Below are 27,246 nucleotides of genomic sequence, written 5' to 3' on the forward strand. Positions count from 1 at the left end.
GTACCCTAAAAAGTAGCGAAATTGTTACAATAATGTCTGAGGTCAGAGAGAGTGCCAAAACTTGTCCCGGTAAGATTGAGTACAGTCGCGATCTTCTTGAGGACGAACACGGGAGCGCGTGGCTTTTCGTACTGCCAGGGCAGTTTAGCGGCGGCACCGAGAAGCAGTGCGCATGCGCGGTGGGTCTGGCGTGCAAGAATTCTACCATCGCGCGCATTGCGTCACGCAAGCACGCGCGTGTCGTCTGCTACACGCGCACCGCAACGAGGGAGCCGTACGCTTCAACAGGGGTAACAATGTTGAACTTGAAACCACATTCCACACGATGTACGAATAAACTTGAAACATTTTTTGCCGACGTTCCCTAGATCATTGTTTATCTGTAGCTAAGCTTTTGCGAGGCATGTGTATTATACTTGTGGGCGTAACAGTGACCATCCCTGTGTTCGAGGAAGGTATACGTTCACATTACCGCATTGATCAGAGCAACCTCAGCATGGCCCGTGTTCCTGAAGACGAGAAGCGGAAAATGGTAAAACTTTCGCTGAATGGATATTCTCACCGCACCATCGGCGCACTGGTGCAGAAGCCGCTGAAGATTGTCAGTAGGATCATCCAAGCATTCAGGAAGGAAGGCCGGTTTTCTGACGCCCCACAGAGGCGTCGGGCAAGGACAACGATAGACGAAGAAGACGCGCTTATGGTAGCTAGTGGAGAATCCCTTTCAGTCCTCGAGGGAAGAGCGGGAGCTGCTCGATGTGGAAGCTTCCGTTGTTACCGTACGGCGACGCCTCAGGAGTGCTGGATTGCGAAGTTATGTGGCTGCACAAAAGCCCGTTCTCACCGCTTGGAACAAGGTGTCACGAGTGCAATTGTGGACTTCCGATGACTGGGCCGCGCAATCTTCTCGGACGAGTCGACTTTTTCAACACGTCGAAACCAATGCGTGCGGCTGTGGCGTGCAAGAGGGACACGGTAAGAAAATTTTCTGAACGGACTTTATTTTGCGTGAAGAACTGGATTTAATATAACTTCCATGCCGTTACGAGCCAACCAATCTGCAGGCAGTCGCGGGGAGCGGACGCACCTGCGTGAACGTGTGGGGCGCGGTGTCAAGACGTGGTCTCTGACACCGCATCGAGACCACGTCTTACTTCGCAGCGCTATACTGGATCTTGGACAACCTGCTGCTCCTTCCTTACGCCGCTTTCCCAGATGCTGATTTTATGTTCCAGCATGACCTTGCGCCGGTTCACACTGCGAAAACTGTGAAAGAGCGCCTATAAACTCGTAGGGTCCATCTGCTCTCCTGGCCAGCCAAGGGCACTGACATGAACGTCTGCGAAATTGTATGGGGCCGCATAAAAGCAGCCATGGCGCGACACCCTATTCATTCGGCAACTGCGGACGAGCTGTGAGTAGCTGTTTGCCAAGAGTGGGAGCATCTAAGAGCAAGTAACTTGTGCCTGCCCTGTACTCTTCCCTGCCGTCTAGAATGGCAGCAGTTGTTTCTGCAAAAGTGAATATGACAAAACATTAAAGAAAATGAAACAGCGATTAATTCCAGTTTACAGCTGTTGCTTTTGTAAGTCATTATTTTGTGAAAAATGAACAAAATAAAAAGTTCAGACGTTTGCGTTTCTTAGCTTGTTTTCTGCATTGTGTGACCAAAAGAACCGGGGAGAAAAGAAAAAAAATTAGCGACGATTACGTTACTTCCTAATGCGAAATTTGAGCGCAGCAAATAAGCTGTTTCACCTTTTCGATAGATTGAGGCAAAGAAATCGAGCAACACATGTATGCGCTATCACAATTTTTTTTTATATTTCCCGTACTCCTGGATCATCTCGACGGCGGCGACGGTAAGCTTCTGCTTCGGCGGCACGCACCTCTGGATTCTGACGGCGACGGCGCTGGGCCTCTGCTCTGGCAGCTCGTTTAGCAGCAGCAGCAGCAGCAGCAGCAGCAGCAGCAGCAGCAGACGGAGGACTTCCATCGGTCGTCTCGCTCATGGCTCAGAAAGAACTGGCAGATAATTTCGCAGTGGCGAACGGCAGCGGCAATTTCGGCTCGGGCGGTGCACATATACAGATCCGCCGCCACCGATCTGGCTCTCTGATTGCCACCGCACAGGGGTTGCATTGGAGGAGGAGCGAAGAAAGGAATCAAGTTCGAGCCGGCGCTTTGACAACCGGAGACTCGCAGGAAGAGGGGGGAGGGGGGCGGCGTGTACACCCAGCGGCAAACGATGGGGGCAGAAGCGCGCGCAGCAAGCGGACAACACGATAAAGGGAGGAGGGAAGAGATAGCAGCGACTGACTGATGCCGCTGACGCCGATAGTGAGTCAACCCCAGCTGCGGAGTTGGTTTCAGGGACAACGCCGCCGATGCCGACACAAACAATATGATACCCTCGCTTCCGCAGCGCTAAGAACCAGGTCTAGCCGTGGGAAGGTCACGTATTCGTCGACGTGCCGGGGCCTACGTGAAATAACCGGCGCGTCGGCAACTGAAGAGCACCCTATCCGCCACACAAGAACAGGGGGGGAGGACCCTTTCCTCCTCTTTCTGCATGGCGGCGACGGTGTTCTATGCAGTCACGTTATCTTGGCTCTCTAGCGGCGTCAGCGGCATCCAGCGGTATCAGTCGGTCGCTGCTAGCGCTGGGGGGATGAAAGGGGGGCGGAGCTGGTTACGAGGCCGACGACAACGCCGACGACGACGCGAAACCCAGGAACGGACGCCAAAGAGCTGCGCTCTAAAAAGAAAACTAGGTAACAATTTCCAGGTAACTAGCGTAACGCTAAGAATGAGGAACACACCCTCTAAACTGGAAACATCTCGATTTTGCTTAGAGTGATAATTTGGTCACCACCGAGGAAACAAAAAAACAGCTAGCAGACGACAAGCGAGCGCTCCAATGACGTAATGCGCGTGAAGGGAAGCTACTCTCGCCGCGCATGCGCACAGATATCGTGAAGCGACGCTTAACGGTGGTGGTAGTGTCGAAAGCCACGCGCTCCCGTGTTCACGCTCAAAAAGATTGCGACTGTACACGCGAAACTGCGTCACACGGCCTAGGCGCTTTTCGTCTCAAAGCCAGGCGCGGCGAGCCTGCCCAAAAACTACCGAAATAATTTATAATAATGCTTGGGCTCATAGAAAGCGTCGCAAACATCTCCCAGTACGAGTAATTAACTCAATATAACTAGGCCTGGACGGTGGAGCTGTTTTTCGATAACTGGGTCACTATATAGGTTCAGTTTTGTGCAGTAAGCCTAAACGTGCTTGAACTGCGTCGCAGACTGTCCAACAAAATTCCTCACCTTGCTGTAGCCCGGTAGCGCAGCAGTGCCGTGTAGAAATGCAGACGGAACGCAAGAAAACGCCGGGAGCCCAACGAACGGGCTACATCCAAAAAGGACGGGTCGCCGAGCAGGCGAGCTTCACATGCGCAGCCGGCCTCGCTCGCTTCGGTGGCATGTCTGGCGAATGACGCATGCAGGTGGCGCGTCTGGCGTGCCGCTAGCTTTTCGCCTGGTGACGCATGAAAAATAAGTCGCGAAGCATAAGTTCGTTTATAAGCAAAACTTTTTAGTTTTAGCGGGAAAGAATAAAAATAAAACGCCTGTAAGTTCGTTTCACATTCTTTTCTTTTTTTTTTTTACCGATGCCCGCGTTGACGAGTTCGCACTAGGCGTGACGTGTTTCCTGCTGAGCGTCCCCTGCTGTCGAATTTCTTTCTCTACGTAGTCAATGCGGCTTGTCCATGGATGAAACCGGGCCTCTATGCGTTGCGCGGGTGCATTTTGAGCCGTCGTCGCCAAGCGGCGTCTGACAACTCCGCGGATATCGCCCGGCGAGCTGCTTCACTGGAGAGGGTCCGGAATGCAACAGGCGTCGCACCGTCGAGATCAATGTAGCGACCGCGTTCGTGCCCCGTATGTGCTTCGACGCTGGGCATGTTGGCGGCGTCTCTTTGCATGTCTCGTGGCTGCAACACTGATCGCACAACGAGAAAGGCTCAATTCCACGGAGCAAGGTCGAACACTTCTCCGTCGATTAGGGTATCCACTCAGACCGGCACATTGTAACGACCAAACAGAACTACTCCCACCGAACATACGAGCGCAGATCTCTGTGTCCCCAATCCCTAAAAACATGAGCGAGAAATACCACAGACAACGGCGCCTTGCACGGGCCAGGACACTCGAACGCAGGTTCGGTAGAAATCCGGAGGTTTATTACACGGACGCGTGCAAACAGGATAGCAAAACTTTCACTGTGGTAGCCACAAACGCACAAACTACTATTTCCGCAACAGTCAGAACAGGGTCGGTGGCCACAGCAGAGGCTACTGCGGTGGCTCTGGCTATACGTGACGCTGAAAATAGAGCACGTTCTGCGTTAATACTAACCGACTCGCAGTCGGCATGTCGCCTTTTCATGGCAGGCACCCTGCCCAAACTCACCGTCAAAATCCTAGGAAGAAACCTCACGGAACACCACGCTATTACGTGGTGTCCGGCGCACGCCGGAGTGAGCGGTAACGAGAGGGCGGACCGCCTCGCTCGCGAATATAGCATCCGAGCGACGGAACGCACTCTCGTAGAATCTCCGCTCACAGCAAAAGATATCTTGGAGGCACAGAGACGAGGAAGGCAACGGTATAGCTTTCCAGACACATCGTTGGACTCAGCGCAAATGCGGGACTGGCGCCGACTACAAACCCGTACATACCCACACCTACTCCTACTACACCACATACACCCCACCCGGTATCCCAACACTTGCCCTTGGTGCGGAGGGCGGCCATCTCTTGACCATATCCCATGGTCGTGCCAGAGTCGGCCACAAGAAATCCAATCACCCCTTATGGGGCAAAACTCCAACAGTAGGCAGTGGGAGGTGTGGCTAGCCAGCACGGTGCGGGAGGACCAACTGGCCCTTCTTGACCAAGCCCGGCGTGCCGCGATCGCCAGTGGGGCCCTGGACTGAGGGACCCACCCCCTGGACCTGAGTGTGATTTTCTTTTTTTTAAATAAAAGTTTATACTACTACTTTGCATGTCTAGCACTTGTGCTTTCCATGCGGCACAACAGGCGTCGCCCCGTTGAACGATGCCTGTCGACCCAAGCCTAATCACAGTCACGTCTAGCCACCGACCTGGGCACAGCCGTCATACCTGGCCTAAAGATGATTGTATGCCTAAGTATAATAATTACAGCTAAATCAAAGCTTCACTAACTCAAACCAAGACTTAACCAGACTAAACCAAGCTTTCGCTTCGCATATCCAGGTTTAGCTGAGCTAAGCCGCAGCCAATTTTTGTACATGACTCGTCGAAGATTCCAGTGTAATCGCTGGTGCCGCGTGGCTTCCAGGAAGTACTACGCAGTTTTTGTCGTGCATACAATCAGATTACAAAACAATCGCAAACAATTACAATCGAAACAAGCGCGAACGAGACCAAAGCAATCAAAACAAAGAAGCGTGAGCAGACGATAGTACGAAACGAGCGGTTCGGCCGAGACAATATACAAGTACGCATCGAGCGGGTCCGCATGACACCAGTCCCTGTAGAGGCCGCTTTCATTGGTCTCCGCCGTTCGCGGCTCGCGTCTTTCATCTCCCGCTCCGCTTTCGCTCTTTCATCTTTAGATGCGCTCGTTCGCTTGGTTCGAGTACTAGAATGCGTTTGGGTGGGACGAACGGCCGGGGCGGCGCATGCCTTGGGGTGAGGCGGGCGACGACGAAAAATGCGCTGGAAGCGCTGCGATCGAAGTGGATTGGGCCACACCAAGGTCGGAAACTGCTGGCGACGCTTCTCGGAAGGGTGACTTCGCGCGCTGCTGTATGCGTTCAGAGAGCTCAAACGGTGACTGCATATGACCTGTATTTATGCCTTAGGCCATAGATGCCTTTCATTCTCTTCTTTATTTCGTTTTTTTTTACTTTTTTCATGCCGCGCGGTGATTGCGCGTGCGTTGCGGCCGCCGTGTCGGCTTGTATTTTGCTATGTTATTGTGCGGTTTCCTTTGGAGAACAAATATTTTTCTTGTCCTTCATGTATCTCGTCTGTATTTTTGCGTATACAGTTTTCCGCCAGTGCGTCTTGCGAAACGCAGACGGAAAAAACATATGTAAACTTTCTGCTCACCGCTTCAAACAAATAATACCTATCTGCCCCATCAGGCGCCCCGTACTCAGATTTACGGGAACTATCCCTACAGAAAAAGAAAGTGCAGTGCAACATTCCATTCATGTTTCCCTCTTCCTCGCGTCACAGAATGCGCAGCAATTGGTACGGATTATTTTGTTGCGGTATATGACTTCGGGAGCCGAAAATAGTTTTACGTAGCCATTATATATGCTAATATTTGGCCCGTAAGCAGTGTGACATTTTTGGCCCAGTCCGTGCTTAACAACATCAAAAACAAAAAAAAAAAGGCGCCGTGGTAGCTTATTTAGTTGCTGCATAGTTGACATAGCGTTGCGCTGCATGCTAAACTCGAGCTCCCGGATTCAAACCAGGTAGCGGAATGCGATGGGAATTAAATAGAAAACACTCGTTTTACTGTTTAGGTGCAAATGAAAGAACCCCAGGTGGTGAGAACTGAACAGGGTGCCTCATAATGATATCGCCAGACGTAAAACGCGAGAATATTAATTAAAAAACACGAACGAAAGAAGGTAGCTGCGTCCTTCGGCTTTTTTCTAGGGGTGTGCACGAAATAAATTATTCTCGAGTCTGATTAATGAGAAAAACATGTTACTCTTGTCATATATTTCATACCTTCAATGTAATGCCGTTCCCAATTGTACGTCCGCGCAACTATGCAGCTTCTGTATAAAAAGTGGCTGCTTTCAGTTATCCGGTGCACTATCATAAGAACAATACTGAAGCATTTAAAGGAACGGTCAGCCTCGCTTACACGTATACATATATCTGCAGGGCTACTGTATAGGCGCAAAGTTTTCATTGTTCCGGGGGGGGGGGAGGGGGGCTGAGGTCTGACCAGCTATCCGTATATATACATTTCTGGCACTTGAATAAACAGTGTGACCTCGAAGAATTGTGCACTGAAGTGACGGCCGTGTATGTGAATGTACAAGGCCGCATAGCAGGAGACAGTCCAATTTCACAGCCCGAGTCCTCTCGCTCCACCAAGAATCTGGCAGCTCTCGCTGGTGTAATCTTCCTTTGTGTAATTTTCGTAAACTTCGCTATCACTAATACTACTTCGCTTTTCCGGCGAAACTGCAGCCTCTGTCTTTCTTTTTCTCTAAGTTCGAGTATAAGTGCCCCCGTGCATGACTTCTGTTGATTTTGATTTCGAGTGAATCCAGCTTGGCCTCATTTCTGTTATTGAGTGAACTATATAGGGTGCCCCAGCTATCACGGACCAAGACTTAAAGACAGAGCAGTTGCGTTAGTCGAAAAAAACCTAGTGCATATTGTCTCCAGTACAGTGGACTAGCCGCCAGTAATTCCTTCGTTCATGAATATTTAAGTCGAAATTTGTAACTAATTATGCAATTCGAAAAGTAACGTCCTACTAATCAAAGCGTCTACGAGGCATTTGTAGGCGCCCCAGAATGGCATCTTACTGCTGTGTTTTTAGCGACGTACGAATTGCGTGCAATCTTTTCTGACTGTCAAACAATTAAAAATAGCAAGTGACTGCGCTTCCGCCAGCATCACAAAGCAGCGTCCTCAAATAAGCTGATGGAAAGCAATTGCATTGCCTGTCGCAAACCCGAAGAGACAGCGCATCACCTGGATGAAGGAGCACCAACAGTAGGTTTCGCGGTTTTGAAGCTATTCCCGCATTTCGATGGGGGCGAAATGTGAAAACACCCGTGTACTTAGATTTAGGTGCACGTTAAAGAACCCCAGGTGGTCGAAATTTCCAGAGTCCTCCACTACGGCGTGCGTCATAATCAGAAAGTGGTTTTGGCGCGTAAAACCCCATAATTAATTTTTTTTTTTGGAGCTATTCCTTCCTCTCTAAGTCACACCTATTATCCGTCTGTCAAGGCCGGCTGATTACATTGATAACAAAACCCCCTGGTAACGTGGCCGAAGAGCCCTCTGACGACGCACGAAAAGCGAAAAGCAATGTGATAGGCATAGAGCGTTTCAAAATCCCGGCTTTGCTCGCACCGCATCGACAGAGTGCGCGCGCGGCTATATTTGGCGCCAAAAACTTGCTTCAGACCAGAGCCAAATTAAAGCGATGGTATCAGTTTTCATGAGAGTGTATGCGTGCAGCAAAAACAGGTTCATGACATAAAATAAAAGCGAAATAAAGAGGCCGGAAAGCGACCCACGTGTTGAGAAAAGGCAGAACCAATGCGTTTAAGAAAGCAAATAAACATTTCTAAATGAGCCGAATGGGCAATCGGGACGCGTGCACAAAAAGAAAATCTGATTTCAGTGTACCCTTATTATCTATGAATTCGTAAGCGCCGTTGAACACCAGCTGCTGCCTCGAGGACGTGTTCGAATAGGTGTCCTTCTGCAGATATACTGTAGTACTGAGTCCGCTTTATCATATCTTCAGTGGCTTTCTCGATGACCGACGCTTCAATTTTACGGCAGACATCTGTTATACTTCTCTTGAGCTAATCTGACGTCCATCTCGATCATGTGAGCACGATCGTTCACACAACCCTAAAGAAATCGAGTGGAGAGAGGTCAGGTGACCTAGCCGGCCAACTTACAAGCCCGTGCCTTCCAATCTACTGCGTATGAAAAGTCGCATCCAGCCAGTTTCGTGCTCGGCTGCTGTTGTGTGCTGGTGCTCCATCTTGCTGATACCACAGGCGTGGAAGACGCGACAGCGGGACTTCGCTGTGAAATTCATCCACCACTCCTTCAAGGATTTCGTCCACATAACGCTGTGCAGTCAGTGTGTGATCGAAGAAGATGGACCGATTATAGCACAGGCGTGAATTCCTCACCCCCCCCCCCCGCGACACACGCATTGAACGACCACTGGTACTGGTGCCGATTGCGCTTTACCCAGCGTGCATTGTAGTCACTCCAGTAGTGTGCATTAGGCAAATTTACGTGGGCGTTTCTCTGAAAATTGGCTTCATCTGTGCACATGATGTTGCTCAAGAAGACCGGTGGCTCATCCGCTTTTGTGGGCACCCAATTCGAGCAATCCAGGCGATTCTACAGGTCCCTACCTTCCAAGCATTTGTGCTGGTTAAGGTGGTAAGGGTGAAAAGCCGTCGTTTAGAATCCTCGAAACTTATGATATGGAAATTGGTACCTGGGCGGCCACGTCCCGCACGCTAGCATGAGCGTTTGAGGCCATAAGTGCTACAACATCCGTGCGTAGGCTATAGGACTCAAAGATGGAGTCCTACGCCGCTATTTCTTGAAGCTGCCGGTTTGTCTACGGCTTTCATCATTTCTGATGGTAGTCGACGCATTTAGTCTACCGCCACACTTCCATGACTGATATATATATATATATATATATATATATATATTTGCGGCCTTCGTCTTGTCATAGCAGCTCCCAAGGCAAGGATCATTTTTAACTTGTGCTCATTAAAGAAAGACATGGCGACTCGACACAAAACACACCTGTAAACAGTTGCACTTGTCAATTTGTTGTCAATTCGCTTTTACGGTGATAGGCTTTGTGGCAAAAGAAAGAAAAAAGAACCATCGGTCCACTAAACGCTACGTTAAGACAGCAGCTATCACAGCTTGTTTCCAACTGACACCAAACGCGACGTGCTACTTCGGTCGGCGCGCGCCAGACGAGGTTCGACCAAGATGCTTTTCTTCATTTCCTTTACTTTGTTCTGGCTCGGAGGGGGCCTCTTCGAGGGCGCTGCTTTATGATGCGAGTGGGAGCGCAGTCACGCGGTATTTTTCATATTTCGCGGCGTTTATCTATCGTCGGAAAAAGTTTGTACTTAATACGTCACAGAAAATTCCGCAATTAGATGTCCCCTGGCTGTGCCTACAAATGCCTCACTGACACTTTGATAACTGGGATATTACGTCTTGAGTTAGAAAATTAATTACAATTACCTAAATAAATCTCAGTAATGAAAAAATTACTGGCAGGCACTCTACTGTATTGGAAACACTATGCGCTAGGTTTTCTTCGAGCAAATCAATTGCTTTTATTTTTAAGTTTAGTGTAATACAGATAACTGGGACATCATCTATATATATTAAGACCTCTGTGTGGAAGTGACGACGTTTCTATTCCTAACAAATGCTGTAAATTATGAGAAGGGTGTTTTTTTTCGTGAGCCGTTACCATTGCTTAATGGAAAGAGAAGGAGTACTGAGACACATATCATTCACGTGCATTTCAGACGCCGTTGATAAAAGACTCTGCCTAAGAAGTAATTGAAGTCTGCAGGTATTTTGCAGGGTAAAAAAGCACGCAAAGCGTTTTGAAAAGAGGTGAACATACAGCAACATATTCATTCTCTAGACATAAGGTACACATACCTTTAGAAATAATTGTTAAATGGCTACCTCCTTCTCTTTAAAAATATAATAACCTTTGTCCTGTGTATATATGTAAATATATTGTGTATGTGCATGGTGTTTACAGTGGACATTTAAGGCAATATTCATGCGAGAAAATACGGATGAGGCAGCCACCACTGGTACTTTTCGTGCGGTTGTTCTCCTATCGTCAGGTTTTGCAGAAATAAAGCAAAGTATGAATTAAAATCAGTGCAGGTCTGCACCAACAATGATGGGTAAACTATCAGCCACAATAAAAATTTGAAAAGGTTAAGGCAAGTTTTTTTTTTTATTCAGATACCCTAAAGGCCCTTATGGGCATTACATAGGGGGGGGGCTGAATTAAACCGCACATGATGTGGGTAGGAAGACGCTAACACGTTAGGCAAGGGGGGGGGGGGGGGGTGGGGGGCTTTCCGGGGAGGCTGAGCTCCGGAGGGGGCTGAATCTTCGTTCCATCGCTCTTTGTGCGGTCCTTAACTTGTTCTCAAGCTTCCTCGTCAGTCTCGAAGTCCCTGCCCCATATGTCAGCACTGGTAAAATGCACTGGTTGTACACCTTCCTTTTCAATGATAATGGTAAGCTTCCAGTCAGGAGCTGACAATGTCTGCCGTGCGTGATCCAATCCATGTTTATTCTTCTATGAATTTCCTTCTCATGATCAGGGTTCCTTGTGATTAGTTGACCTAGTTAAACGTACTCCTTCACAGACTCTAGAGGCTGACTGGCGATCCTGAACTCTTGTTCCCTTGCGCCCCCCCCCGTTTTTCATCATTATCTTTGTCTTCTACATATTAATATTCAACTCCACTCATTATCATCATCATTTATTTTTCCTTAAGGACCCCTGTCGGGGTATCGCATAAGGGGGGTTACAGAAGACAAGGATAGAAACAAAGATATGGTTACAATTTCTTACAAGACTCAGCCTGTGGATTCGCATTAAAACAAACAAACAAACAACAAAAAAGCCAAGAGGCACACTGAATAGAATGCAAAAGCCAATCAGCAGAACAGTCACGATGTGAGATGGCAATCGCAAAAGAATGAAGGCACAGTACGGTCACTATAAGGTTAGGGTTTAAGGTGATCAGTAAGCAGCTGCTTGAAGATAATGGGGCTGCGCTCATTGACAACTCTATCTGGTAAATTGTTCCACTCTATAATGGCGCTAGGCAAAAACTATTGATTAAAGGAAAATGTTGAACCGTGCAAGCCCTGGATACTGCAAGAGTTAAAAAGGCGACGAGATGTACGGGTTGGTGGGATTAGATGCCTTCCACGCAGTTCGGGGAAGTTATAATAAAGTCGCTGAAAAAGGCACAGTTTCGCAATTTTCCGACGCAACACCAATGGTTGGAGTCCTAGAGATGATTTAATCACACTCATACTTTCTTCACGGCTGTACCTGAAAGTGATGAATCTAGCGGCACGATTTTGTATTGATTCTAACATCTTAATTGAGTAAGCTTGGTGCGGGCTCCAAATAGCTGAGGCGTATTCAAGTTTACTCCGAATAAAAGTATCATAAGCTAGTTTTTTTGTGGATGAGGGTCACAGCGCAAGGGTACGTCTGACGTAACCAAGTGATTTATTAGTGTCGGTAGCCAATTTTGTTATATGGTCGGACCTGGTCAAGTTGCTATTAATAGCGATGCCGAGATAACGATACGATTCAACGGCGGATAGGACTGTCGGGTTTAAAAAGCACGGGTGATTCTTGTTAGAGTGTTTACGTGCATAACTTTACATTTGGAGATGTTAAGTTGCATTAAAGAGTTGGAACACCAGGTTTCTAATGAATGTAAGTCTTTTTGGAGCATTCCATGGTCGGCCGGGTCTGTAATGCGACGGTAGACTACGCAGTCATCTACAAAAAGTCGGATATTGGATTATATGCCGTTGGGAAGGTCGTTTATGAAGATGAGAAAGAGAAGGGGACCGAGGACGGACCCCTGTGGTACTCCGGAGATGACGCTAGCAGTGATGGAGCAATGATTTCCGATAGCTGTGTACTGGAATCGATTAGTAAGAAAGCAACGGATCCATGACAGTGCGAGAGGGTCGATCGAGACCGAGGCATGAAAGTTTGGCCAAAAGCCGCTGACGGGGAACGCAGTCAAACGCCTTGGCGAAACGTCAGCGGCCGCACGGTTCTATCACAGACGTCGACGCGGACCCGATTCTTCTCACCGAGACACGGCTGACTGACAACATTGTGAAGTTTTCCCCTTAAATCAGAATTTCACGCTATACCGTCATGACCGCAAGGAAAGGAGAGGAGGCGGAGTCCTTATAGCAGTGAACAACAACCTATAGTCATCACTCATCTGCCATGATTCCAATTTAGAACTAACATGGGTATGTGTACGTAATTCCTCGGTTAAATCAGTATACGGCATTTGCTATAGACCACCAGACAGTCATCCGCTTTTTTGTGATCACCTTCGCACTTCCCTTACAAACATAAAAGATAAATTCCCCGATGCGCCTATTTTTCTTTTCGGTGATTTCAACTACCCTCACATCAATTGGGCCCTTCTTTCAGTAAGTAATCAATCGCCATTGAAACGATTCCTAGACTTGGCGCTAGACTTCAACCTCTATCAAACAATAACCAGCCCCACTAGAGGCGATAACACAATTGATCTTTTACTCACCAGCTGCCCTGATGACATATCAAGTGTGACAATACTGCCCGGAATTAGCGACCACAACCTTCTTCATGTATCCCTTTCTATACCACTAAAAAGAAGATCACCTAGGAAGAAATTAATCACCGGCTATAATAGAGAAAACTTTCAACTAATCAATCATGAACTCACTCGCGTTTATGAACACTTCGAAAAGGCCTACGCAACCCGTTCTGTGAATGCTAATTGGGAACTCTATAAAAACACGTTGCTGAGCTTAAAAAACAAATATATCCCTACAATCTTTAATAAGTCCGACTCAAATAACCCATGGTTTAACAAACACTTAAAATCACTGCTTAACCGGAAAAAACGCCTCTACAGAACCGCCAAAAGTAAAAATAGTCCAGAAGCATGGGAGCGACACCGCCTCTGTGAGACTGAATATATTAAAGCAATAAATGAGGCCGAGGACAAATTCTTCTCTGTTGACCTGATTACAATGCTTCGCTCAAACCCAAACAAATTCTGGCGTGTCATCTCCACGAAACAACAAACTACCAAAATAAATCTCGTTGACTCAGATGATGAATTAATAAGCACTAATAATTCCGCAGCAGCCCTAAATGAATTCTTCACGTCGGTATTTCACTTCCCTAATCCCTGCACTATGGAACCTTTACCTAGCTTCTCGGCAAAAACAATGCCTAAAGTGCAAATAAACCCGGATGGCCCATATATAATCTAATTCGCTCTCTTAAAATATCATCCTTGGCTGGCTGCGACGACATAAACACCAAATTACTTAAATGTACTATAACTCTTTCTACAAAATTTTTGTACCTTATATTTAATCAATCTTTAAACACAGGAAACTTTCCCGATGATTCGAAAAAAGCGAAGGTAATTCCCATTTTTGAAGCAGGAAGGCGCGATAACCCTACTAATTACCGTCCGATCTCTCTAACCAGTGTCCCATCTAAGCTCCTTGAGCACATTATAGCATCTAACCTAATGGATTACCTAGAATCAATCAATTTTTTTACCCTTTACAACACGGTTTTCGTAAATGTTTCTCTTGCGAAACTCAACTTGCCGAATTTACCCATGACCTACTACTACACATGGACAATCACCTTCAGATAGATGCAATTTTTCTAGATTTTTCTAAGGCCTTTGACCGCGTGTCTCACAACCATCTCATTGCAAAATTATCCTCCCTCGGTATCCGCCCCGAGATTATCAAATGGATTGAAATTTTTTTAATAGGACGAGTTCAGTTTACGTATGCTAACAATTTTCAGTCAACCCTTACCAGTGTAACTTCCGGGGTTCCCCAAGGCGCAGGTTTATCTCCTCTATTGTTTTGATTTACATAAATGACCTTCCCACTAACATATCAACGAAGCTGCGGCTTTTTGCAGACGATTGCGTTCTTTTTAACCCCCTTCATAGATCTAACGACACAAGCGCCCTACAACACGACCTTGACACTATCGCTTCTTGGTGCGAAAAATGGCACATGCCTCTTAATCTCACTAAATGCACGGTAATATCTTTCACGCGCAAACACACCACCGTACACCACCACTTATCGCATTAACTCTGTTCCTATTGACCACACGTGTACTTACACATATCTAGGAGTTCATATGACGCCATCACTTTCATGGGTGAAACATATCCAAACAATTCGCTGCGAAGCTTCACGCACACTACGGTATTTACGACGTAACTTAAGATCTGCATCGTCTGAAATAAAAAAAACTAGCATATTTAACGTATGTGCGACCCAAACTTGAGTACGCATCATCCATCTGGTATCCCTCACAAGCTTATCTCGCCGATGACTTAGAAGCCATACAAAACCGCGCTGCTCGCTTCATTACGTCACAATATTCAAGACATATCAGCGTAACCACCTTAAAACAAACTTTGTCTCTCCCATTGCTTGCTTCACGGCGCGTAACTTCTCGTCTTTGCCATCTTCTTCAGTTTCTTTTACTTCTCCCATTCAGGACACGTCCTCTTAAAACGCCCGTTCAGAACATCATCCCGTTTATCTCATACTCGCCCCTTGGCGGCGATAAAGTGCCGGACGACGGCGATGAGCAGCTCATTCTTCCCCCATGCCATAACACTTTGGAACGCACTCCCGGATGGCATTGTTTCGTGCAGCGACCGCAAAACATTTCGCGAAAAACTAAACGATTTCGATAATACCAACATAACCACATGAATACCACGTCTGTTTATTTATCGCCTTGTTGGTACCGTGTATATGTTCCGTTCTCTTCTTTCTTGAAATTGTCTTTTTTTGTGCCCATTACAGCCAATGTGCACTTTATTATTATGTAACTTCTTATGAAGCTGTTCGACTTTCATGCACGCCCCCCCCTTATGTAATGCCTTCGGGCCCTTAAGGTTGAATAAATGAAATAAATTAAGGTCTAGATATATGACGTCAGTTTGAAGTGATGAGTCTAAGTTCAGGTGAAGTTCAGTTATAAATACAAAGAGCTGTGTATCGCATGACAAACCAGGCTGGAAACCATGCTGATTGTTAAAAAAGAAGGAATGGTCACCGAGATGACATGCTATTTGCGAATATATTATATGTTCTAGGAGTTTACAGGGAATACTCGTTAGGGAAATGGGGCGATAGTTGGACGGATCAGAGTGGCTGCCTGACTTATATACCGGTACCACGTTACTAATCTTCCAGTCATTTGGAAGTGAACTATCAGTAATGCACTGGGTAAAAATTATTTGTAATATTAGACTGGAAATTGCTTTCGTACCTTTTAGTATCTTAGCAGTGATGTTATCTGGCCCGGGGGCACTAGAAATCTTTAGGTTATCAATAAATTTCATAATGCTTTGAGAATTAATTGTAATGGGAAACATGAGGGGAAAACTGTGGCTGGGCAAATCAAAGTCCTTCAGTGCAGGCTCACGAGTGAAAACAGAAGAAAAATATGAGTTCATTACGTATGACCACTGATCAAGCGGCACGTTTGAACCGTCAGGATAAGTCAAGGAAATGTTATTGGAGCTATTGTTTGGTTTCAGAATATTCCAAAATTTTTTTTGGGTTGACACGTATGATGTTAGGCAAATCGTTGTGGAAGAACTTCTGTTTGGATTGTCTCAAAGTGCTAGTGTATTTGCGCAGGCATTTGAAGTACTTGTCCCACTTTGAAGAAAATTTAGAGCGTTTCGCATCACGAAACAGACGTTTTTTCCTTCCCGACAGCCTCCGAAGTGTGTTAGAAAACTAGGGTCTTCCTAAATCACCACGAATGCGAACAAGAGGTACATGTCTCTCAACAAGCTATAATAATTTATTCTTAAATAATAACCAGTTTTCATCTAATGTACGAGAAGGAGCAGGCTCACGAAAAAAATTTGAGAAAGTGTTCAGTTCAGTGTGAATTTTGCTAAAATGTGCTTTGTTGTAGTCCCTAATGTACTTAGTCGAGGGCTGTCTGGAAGGAAATGGGATGCAGAGATAAAATAGCAGTAATTTGTGGTCGCTTAGACCAGCAACGGATGATAGCGATTTTATTATATTGGGGTTAGAAACAAGGACAAGGTCTAGAATGTTTTCCCCACGGGTTGCCATATTAACCATCTGAGTAAAGTTGAATGTAAGGATTGTGTCAAGAAAATCTTTGGATTGTCAGTTATGTGCCTCTAGATTTGCCCAGTTAATGTACGGAAAATTAAAATCGCCACAGAGCGTAAATTTTGCAGACGGGAAGCGTGAGTAAAGATTCGCTAGTACAGAATTTAGTTCATGGTTTAAAGAAAGATCACAGTCAGGAGCGCGATAACAAGCAATAATCACAGTCATACTTGGCCGAAGTGATATATTTACACACAAAATTTCATGTTGACAGTTCAATTTGGTGACATATGAAGGAACACATTCTTTCACAAAAATCAAAATGCCGCCTCCCCTGCGCCCCAACCTGTCAAGCCTGTGAACAGCGTATGTCTGGCTATCATTTAGTAGCTCGTGGTCAGCAATATTTGGATGCAGCGGTAAGTATAGCAAGGTCAGTATTGTTGTCTTTCAAGATAGATTCTAGGGAGTCTTTCTTAGGCCGGTAACTACGCATGTTTGCGAGCAAGACCGACATATTCTGATAAACAGGGACAGTAATCGAGGCGAGGCAGGTCTGGGGGGGGGGGGGGGAGAAGAGGGACGCGCATGCCTGGAGAGACGCAGTGACCGCTATGCCCCCCTCAGTTCAACTATAGAATCGGATTCAGAATTGTACGTGAATTGCTTGCCATCAAGCAACAGCTTGTCAAAGCGAAGTTTAGATGATCTGCCGCTCTGTTGTCCATGAAGATAAAGTTTCATTCGCGCCTGTCGAACTCTGGCTGAGTAGTCCTCGCGAATCGATAAATTCGTTCCCTTGAGCTTAGAAGCCACTGCAAGAACTCTTTATTTATCTTTAAATCTTGCATATTTTATAATAATAGGCCTAGTTTTGTCTTGCTGGTAACGACCAAGTCGGTGTGCACGCTCAAAGTCGTCTGTACTAACGGATAAACCGGGTTGCTTGGAGCAGAATGATACTATTTTTGTCTGGGACTCAAGCCAAGTCTCACCCTTTGTGTCTTGAATTCCACAGAAAGGTAAGTTTGAACGGCGCAGGCGATTTTCTGCATCATCGCATTTTTCGGTAAGAACTTTGATTTCAGTGGAACGTTCTGCAAGGCTACCATTCACGTCCGCCTTTAAACCTATTTCGTTTGACTGAGTCGACTGGACAATCTTCTCCAGGGCATCAACGCGAGCCGAAAGGCTGGTCACGGGGGTCTCGATGCCGTTCTGTGATGCTCGGATTAGAGAAAGTTCGGACAGAACAGAGCTTTGCGATGTTTCCATGCGAGCTTTGGCCTTTGCAATAGCTTCAATGGACGGCGGGGAAACGTCATTTGGTCCTGGGTTTAATTCTACATCGCCCGACAGCAACAGGAGCAGAGTAATTGTGTTAGCATTGATGTATAGAGATAACATTTCACACAACAGCCCACAACAAGTTCCAATAACACAAGGGGGGCACGACACCACAAGAAAAGGGCGATTTCCAGAGCGGACACAAGCCGCGTTCGGAAGGTAACTGACCAGCGTCAAGAAGGGGATTTTTGTGACCACTGTCGTTGCGGTGGCGTGACCCAACTGGCCCCAGTCCGGTGGTGCAGTATGTAGTCGATGCGGCTGTCCCTCGTGCATAGTTGCTCGATGTTGCCAGATGAAAAACCGGACTGTGGCAAGGAATGGCTTGTGCGAGGTGACTTGCGAAGAATCGTTCAGGGCCATGGGTAGCATCTGGGCGGGTACGCTTTGGTGGTAAGCCAGAAACGTGTTGCTGCCGTGGAAGCTCAGCCGAAGCGACAATACGAACCACAGGACAAGAACCTGCGTCAAGAAGGGGATTTTCGTGACCACTGTCGTTGCGGTGGCGTGCCCCAACTGGCCCCAGTCCGGTGGTGCAATATGTAGTCAATGCGGCTGTCCCTCGTGCATAGTTGCTCAACGTTGCCAGACGAAAAACCGGACTGTGGCAAGGAACGGCTTGTGTGAGGTGACTTGCGAAGAATCGTTCAGGGCCATGGGTAGCATCTGGGCGGGTACGCTTTGGTGGTAAGCCAGAAACGTGTTGCTGCCGTGGAAGCTCAGCCGAAGCGACAATACGAACCACAGGACAAGAACCTGCGTCAAGAAGGGGATTTTCGTGACCACTGTCGTTGCGGTGGCGTGCCCCAACTGGCCCCAGTCCGGTGGTGCAATATGTAGTCAATGCGGCTGTCCCTCGTGCATAGTTGCTCAACGTTGCCAGACGAAAAACCGGACTGTGGCAAGGAACGGCTTGTGTGAGGTGACTTGCGAAGAATCGTTCAGGGCCATGGGTAGCATCTGGGCGGGTACGCTTTGGTGGTAAGCCAGAAACGTGTTGCTGCCGTGGAAGCTCAGCCGAAGCGACAATACGAACCACAGGACAAGAACCTGCGTCAAGAAGGGGATTTTCGTGACCACTGTCGTTGCGGTGGCGTGCCCCAACTGGCCCCAGTCCGGTGGTGCAATATGTAGTCAATGCGGCTGTCCCTCGTGCATAGTTGCTCAACGTTGCCAGACGAAAAACCGGACTGTGGCAAGGAACGGCTTGTGTGAGGTGACTTGCGAAGAATCGTTCAGGGCCATGGGTAGCATCTGGGCGGGTGCGCTTTGGTGATAAGCCAGAAACGTGTTGCTGCCGTGGAAGCTCAGCCGAAGCTACAATACGAACCACAGGACGAGAACCTGCGTCAGGAAGGGGATTTTTGTGACCACTGTCGTTGCGGTGGCGTGCCCCGCACTCTCTTACAGTCTCCCTGTTAAGGTCCTCAATCATTTGTTGTAACTCATCTGCAGTGTTGCTGAATAGAACAATGTCATCGGCAAACCGAAGGTTGCTGAGATATTCGCCGTCGATCCGTACTCCTAAGCCTTCCCAGTTTAATAGCTTGAATATTTCTTCCAAACACGCAGTGAATAGCATTGGAGAGATTGTCTCCCTGTCTGACTACTTTCGTTATAGGTATCTTCCTACTTTTCTTGTGTAAAATTAATGTAGCTGTGGAATCTCTGTAGATATCTTCCAAGGTATTTACGTAAGCGGTCTATACCTGTTGACTACGTTATGCCTCTATGACTGCTGGCATCTCGATCTACTGAATCAAACGCTTTTTCGTAATCTATGAAAGCCATATAGATAGGATTATTGTACTCTAAATATGTATACGTAGCAAAAAGGTGTCAATATAAATTTGCAGTTGAAATAAAGTATCATTGTAAGAGCGTACGCGCGCAATCGGTTTCAGCGCCCGCTGCGAAGTTACAGGAGTACTGACACAAAAAATGATTCACGTGGTTTTTTCTGCTTCAATAAGTAGATAATGACCCAGTAATCACGGCACGAAACCTCATTTACTTCAGAGCGCGACAGGTAATTATTTGCAGTCTTTTTTGAAGCGACCAGTCGAAGTTTCGGTTCCAGAGAGCAACGAGACGATAGAAACGGGAATGTAAACAAAGTGGTCACGTGTTCGCAAAAAGCCATGACGTATGCTCTGACGCGCAGCCAGCGTGCGCGACCAACTTGCTGAATATTGTCGTGCGACTGCCGCATCGGTCGGAGGCCGCAGCCAATGACAGCGCCGGTAGCGTGAACGTCATGGGCCACGTGGTAGACCCAGCGGTGCGGGGCCGGCGAGCGGGTGCCTCGCCGCTCTGATCGTGTCTGTTTTTTCTCTCTCTCCATGGTTGAAACGCGGGCCTCTTTCGCCGCTGACGGCGGCACATAAATCGGCTACAATTTTTTTTCTGACACGAAATAACTTCTAGAATAAAGTGACCTCGAAAGAGTACAAGTTATAAAACGTTGTGCGAAATAGTAAATCGTTGGCGTGATTCTACTCGGACGCGGTAAGCGTAGACGCGCCAGCAATTGTCTGTATACGAAGCGGCTCGCCTGACTGGCGTGTTTACTCATCGCTACTAACGGCACCGGGAAAACTAACCGTATTTTCACTTAAGAGAAACATAAATGTTCAGGCATTGATTGTGCTGACGAATTTAGGCGCTTTATTACGAGCTGCGGACGCATCGCAAGGACCCTCGGCCCCGGATAGACGACCGGCGAGCTAGGCCTACATCGTCTCCCAGCGATCGCAAGCTCGCTTGGCATGCTCGTTCGCTTCTGTCGGCGCCAATGAAATAAAATGTGCTGCAATTTAAGCGTGGCATAACTGTGTATACGTTGTGCCGACTAACATAGGCGCTTCGTTATACGAGCTGCAAGGGATCGTGTCACAAGCGCAACCGGTGTCGGATTCGATGGCCCAGCGGGCAGGCATATACGCCTGTCGGATCCTGGCCATCGGCGACTGTCAACAGATCCGATACTGCTAACGCGGCCTTGCGGAAGCACGTCTACAGTGCTCGCATAGACGTGTTTATATTGTCATCGTTTGTTTCAAACAAGATAGCTGTGCAAAGACAGTTGCTTTCACTCTCTGTTCGAAGTTACGCAGCATTCCGAACTTCCACGCAGGTGCGCCGGTTCTGGGCGGAGCTACCCGCCGCTCGCTCATTCGTACCATGTGTCCCGAATCGCCGCATGCGGCAAGTCGCACACGACGAGCCGTACGACAAATCGCGCGGGAAATCGCGCCATGTGTATCGCGCTTTAGACGTGGCCAATCACTAAAGGTGCATTCAAACGACCGGACGGAGGAGGAATTTTCGCAGCGGATGGCGCATCACATGACGAGCGCGTCATCAAAACTTGCCGCCCTCGCCTTGTCCGGCCTCCTCCGCTCGCGGTCGGGATTGAAAATGCTCGCCGGTATTTCCATCCGTCCGTTTGGCGGTCGTCTGGCCTCAATTTAACGTCGTCAGCGTCAAATCTGCCAACATTGGATGGGTTGGCGTGGCTACGATGGCGTGTTGTCGACTAGATGCATCCGTGGCTTGATGCCACGCGTGTTTTTGTTGTGCAGGAGTGACCGCATGTGCTTTTGTTGTAGCGCAGCGGGAAAGGCGAGTCGTGGTTGCGCGCGCATTTCTATTTAGACCGCGCAGCCTGCGTGATCTCAACATGAGTGATGTGCACAAGAAAATGCTAAGTGACGAAGCAACCGGCACTTTTTTTGCTCTTGTTGATGGATTCGCCGCGCTATTGAATATAGAGCACACCGATTATGCAAGCGCGCAGCTGCGTAACAGGCTATGGCAAGAGATCGCTCTCGAAATCGCTCAGCGCCATGCAGAATCAGCGCCTTACTCTGTCAATGTGTATTATTTGCTATAACTTCATTTTTGGGATAATGACGTGCTGCGTAACCAAAAAATAAATAACGAGAGAGAGGGCAGGGCGTTATGTCATTTCTGCGCTCAGCCCTGTCTCTCTTTTTTTTCTTTTGTGGTCAGCAGCATGTTACCTGTTCAATATGAACCTTGTAGCCGAAACATTTACATCATTTTTGGGAATGCTCTTCTAGATTTGTACCATTATGTTTTCTCCATCTGATTGAACCTCTGCAGAGTTTCTAAAAACGGTTTTCGCAAACAAACGCCGCACCTTCAGGAATTTTCACCCAGAGGAAAAGCATCATCTCCTATAATAACCGGGGGCATTTGAAGATCCGGCGAACTTGCCACTTTTACGGTTTTGGGCAGTCCCGCATTTTATTTCATCAGCTGCTTTTCGCAGAGGTGTTGACTGCCAAATTCCGCCATCACCTTGTGAACCAGGGGCGCCAATGTCCAAATAGCGAGACCTATAGTTCGCATCAACAAGCGTAAATAGCACTATGCTGAAGGTTTTATTGTAGTTGAAATACAAAGAGCCTGAATCTTTGGCTTGATGCACACATGCTTTCCATCTATCGCACCAATACAATTGGGGAACTGCCACTTTTCTTTGATGTCTCACATGGCTCTAGACCACTCTCCGTCAGTCTTGGGGGTCTTCAAGAATTCGTCTTTCAGCTCCAGTTAGATTGCCACACATGTCTCTTTTATGAGCTGGTTGATAGTTGAGTGTCCTCCCTCAACTGTCAGCTTAAGGAGTAGTGCGTTTCTCCTATGAAAAAAAAGAAAAACAAGAAATTGTTGGTTACACTAAAAATTAACAAAGAAAGACAGAACTCCACATTCGAATAAAATATGCGCATCTGATATTCACACTGGAATCTGTGTAAAGCGAATCCCTTATAAAGCGGCTATTTTCATGCTATGAAACTAAATTCCATACACACAGTTGTCTTTATTTCACCATATTTCCAACATTCTTATGCAACATGTTTATACGATGTTCATGCGCCGCGCCGGTCAAAACAATTTAGTACTATAATGTTGATGCGCCGTAGCATTCGCTATATCTACGCCGAAATACACGAACTGTTCATTGCGAGAGGTAAGGGCAGTCATGTCACAACGAAGATGTGTTTATCATTGTACACACTGCACAGAGGTGTAGGACGCTAAAGAGTGGTTTCGTTCTTTTTTTTTTTTTTCGTTTCATTCCTGCGTCCACGGGCTAACGGAAATAAGTGCACGCGGACATTACACGCGACGTGAAGCGCGCACTTCCCAAGAGAGCGGCAGCAGTCGCAGTCGAGAAAGCTGGGGGATGCATTGATTTAAAAGTCAGCGCGCCTCATGAAAAGTAACACTTGATACTTCAAATTGAAGCAAACGCTAGTGCTTACCTGCGGCGAGAAAGCGAAGAGTGATTTGAAGCCGTGTCTTCGCTGGCACAGATGGTCTCACGATGGTTTCTTGCCGCTCGATTGTATGTTGAAGGCGGGCCAGAAGTTCGAAAAACTGCGTTCTGCTGACGCGCAGTAGGCGCTTGTATTCGTCCGGATCACACTCGAGTAGATCTTCACAAAGCAAGCTGTGAACACAAAGCGTATTCTTCGACATCCGTGGTTTCTTCCAGCATAATCGTTTTCTTTTTACACCCGACACCTAGTCGTCTTCACTCACTTCGAGTAGAACAGCCAACGCGGACAAACGCCGCCTCCGATAGCTGTCTATCTTGGAATGCGCACTCGTACCCAGCAATTTGGCAACGTGCGTGGCGTTGGCGTCGAGAGTAAGCACGCGGATTCCGCAAACGGCGCTCCGGCTGTGGGAATGCGACCTAACTCGGCTGTGCCGGATTCAAGTGATGACGTCACTATTTTGTCCGCGGAGCAGGCGGGATTTTGCCCTCGCGTGTGTATCCACCTTTACCGACTGAGATATTTCGGCCGGCGATGGCGAGGACGAACCTCAACAAAACCCTCGCATCGGCCACGATCAACGGTAAGACACAACAAACAGGTGTTGAACGTTGTGGCCGCGCAGTCAAGCTGATAGTGTGGGAAATATCCCGATGGACACGACAAAAACTGCAGTTGCAGCGACACGGAGAGCGTCCCACTACGAGTAGAACAGCTAGAACAAGCAACAACAGAGGAGAAGAGCACATGTAAGCCGCATGGCCAACGAAAATTCGTGACGTAGCCACATGACGTAGCGTTTTCTTGGCTATTTACAATCCCGGTTGATGTCAATGTCGCGAGGTGCTCTGTTTTGTGTTTGGCTGCGCGCACGTACTTTAAAATTGATTTTAAATATGTTCTAAGCGATATTCGCCGCTGATATTTTATAGACGATGTGACCAACTATATCGATCTCACAAGTTATCTTGACTTCAAATTTTTGTGCTCCTCTACGTTGCTGCTGCCGCGAAGCGCGTCTCCGGCCCAATCCAGTTCGCTCGCAGCGCCCCCGCAAAATTTCAGCGAGAGAGCGCCGTTCAGCCCGCTCGACCACTGCTGAGTGCACTCTATAGTTACGCCGCCGACGCTCGTTGCAGGAACGGGAGCTGTGCTCTAAAAATCATTGATGTCCAACTCCTCTGAGCGGCATTTAAGAGGAAGCTTTAGCTCGGGCCCAACTCCGACGCGGCCTGTTCAAATACATGTAAAATGCAAAAACGTTTTTCTGAGATAACCCCTGGACCGATTTTAATGAAGTTTGCTGCTTTTGAGAGAGAAAGTTAAATTCTAGTGACTGTTGGAAGCGGACTTTCGATTTAGCTCCTGGATCTTGTTAAAAGAATTTTCAAAAATTCGGAAGTTCATAAAAAATAGAAGAACGAAGTTTACAAATTTATAACTCTGCATCAAAAACAGATATCGTGGTTCTGTAAACGGCATCCATTAGACCATTGAAAGCGGACAAATTTCATATGTCATTTTATATCTTACGTGAATTTGTTACGTTGTTTACAAAGGTTCCGCAAAAGCTGTATTTCCATATTAATAAATTTCTTAAGGTTAATGTATAGCATATCAATTTTGTCCGCTTTAGATGTAGTATTAGATGCAATTCAAAGAATTGTATTATCGTTTTTCATTTTAGAGTTACAGAGTTTTAAACATGATAGTTCCTTGTTTTGAAGATTTGCGATATTTGTCAAATATTAATAAAAATTAAGGACCTAAATCAAAAATTCGAAACCAACAGTCACTAGATTTTAAGTTTGTCTTTTAAACGCAACATACCTCGTCAAATTTGGTGCAGTGGTTGCCGAGAAAAACGAATTCTCCTTTTACATGTATTTAGATAGGAGCGCCCGAGCTAAAGCTTCCTCTTAAAAGCGAGCACGTTGAGACGCTTGGCGCCCTCACCGAAGCGCCGTCAGAATGCAGGCGGAAGCGTGCGCGGACAAGGAATGCGCGGGAAAACATTTCACCAAAAGGACGGTATTCGCATTCCCACAGCTCAACATGCAGCCTGCAGTGCACCTGCGGAATTCTTTTTTCTTCCTCCGTGTAGACATGCGACGAGCACTTGAGCGGAGCATGTACTCGTGAGCAAACACAAAGCTCACACGCGACAGCAGGTGACAAACTAGTGGGGGTTCGGCAACGAACGCGTCGGAAGGATCGACACACCGCACTTCTCGGCGGCGTTTTATGCACGAAAGTGCACATATCTGATTAAATCAGGCAGGCTATTTGTCCCCGTTCCGTTTCAAAGGCCAATAAACATCATCATAACCTATGGGCGGTCCGGCTGCTACCGCCCACCACGAAGAAAAAAAAAGCGAGATAGCCGAAGAAAGCGTTTTGAAGCGCATACAGGGGCTGTTCCATAGAATGCCCCGCAATGTGCACCTTCGGTGACATTCACTGAACGCCTCGTGGCGCGAGCTTGTAACGCTGCACCGCACTGCAGAGAAGGCTTGCCAGCAAAGCGGAGAGCTTTGATAGCATCGCACCGCCCCGCCGAAATAAAGTTTCAGTTCGCGTCCCCAAGAATAAATGTTTTGCATGAATGCCGAAACAAGGTATTTCAGGGCGGATCAATCTCATTTTCCTTTCCTTCCACCTACAGTGTGAAATATATTACACCCATGACAGCGAAAAAGGGTTTGTATCGGTCTATAATTCACATCCTTACAAGAAAAAGGTGCGAGCTATAGACCGATTCACAGGCTTATTTATTTTTGAGGATGTAAATTATTTAGCAGTGTACAATGTCCCTTAATGGCTCGAAGCTAAATGAACAAACATTATCAAACTTACAGTGGCCGATGCAAACCTTGTTAGTGTCGAAGTCGATGACCTTGACTCGACCACCAGGGATGATCAACATGCTGAGGCGAAAACGAACCGAATTAGTTATTCAGGGTAGCATTTATGTGATCGTCGGCTTTTCGAAACAGATTCCACTGTGTCTCCATTAGGCGTAATCACCCTTAATTAGTCTTAAGAAGTCTTCTTTAGGCCTAATGTTATGGTAATTAATGTTATTAGTATTTATTAACCATAATTGCCCCTAATACCTTTACAGTACTCGCTGTATATAGTCATAAATCTCAGTCCTAGGCATTCTCATAAACAAGGGATGTTCCGAAGTTTAGTCATTTTTTTAAAGAGAAGATGGTACACCAGGTGAAACAAACACTCGCCAGGAGGATCGCAATGATTAATTAAGGGAAAATGAGACATCCACCCGATTGCTACGATTGGGTGTCTAATTTAGTAATAGTTCTGCGGAAACCAGCAGTACTATTACGTCAGACTCTTGCCTTTGCTCCGAGTTGTTGACGAATTCGACTTCGCCCTGCCATCCACTAGCCGCCTGGTTAGCTCAGATGGTAGAGCGGCTGCCCCCGAAAGGCGGTGGTCCCTGCATGGTTCGAGTCCCGGACCAGGACGAATTTTTCTTCAACTGCGAGGCTTTTCTTTCGAGGAACCCGTATGGGTTTCCTTTGTAGCGATTGCTACGAACGGGTGGATGTCTCATGAGTGCCGCTACTTTCGAGAATAGAGTGGTTTTTATAGTGAATGCGTTTGAAGCGCCATCGCCTTACATTAAAAATCGACAGCCCGCGAGTGTGAAGGCTGATGACGCGCGGGGCGGTGGTTTGAGAGCAGCTTAGCCCAGAGACGAGAATGGCTGCGGCGGTAACGAATTCCGTGGAATGCATCCGAATGGACGCGTTTCGGTCGCAGAGAAGAGCCGCCGCCTTTGCT

General features: G+C 47.2%; 1 protein-coding gene and 1 long non-coding RNA gene across 2 annotated transcripts in view; both read right to left on the reverse strand.

Annotated features, from left to right (window-relative positions):
• Positions 1-27,246, reverse strand: part of LOC142558586 (uncharacterized) — a 316,322-nt gene that overhangs the window by 270,600 nt on the left and 18,476 nt on the right. The window contains exon 3 of the mRNA XM_075670717.1: positions 26,293-26,363. Within this exon, the coding sequence (XP_075526832.1) occupies positions 26,293-26,363 (71 nt within the window). The remainder of the gene's footprint in view (positions 1-26,292; positions 26,364-27,246) is intronic.
• On the reverse strand, positions 22,512-24,125 carry LOC142558237 (uncharacterized). The gene is made up of 2 exons (XR_012822990.1): positions 23,419-24,125; positions 22,512-22,790 (listed from the first exon to the last, which is right to left on the reverse strand). It is a non-coding gene; the product is annotated as an uncharacterized LOC142558237 (long non-coding RNA).

This window comes from Dermacentor variabilis, chromosome 9 (assembly GCF_050947875.1).
Source record: "Dermacentor variabilis isolate Ectoservices chromosome 9, ASM5094787v1, whole genome shotgun sequence".
In the NCBI taxonomy this organism is placed as follows: Eukaryota; Metazoa; Arthropoda; class Arachnida; order Ixodida; family Ixodidae; genus Dermacentor; species Dermacentor variabilis.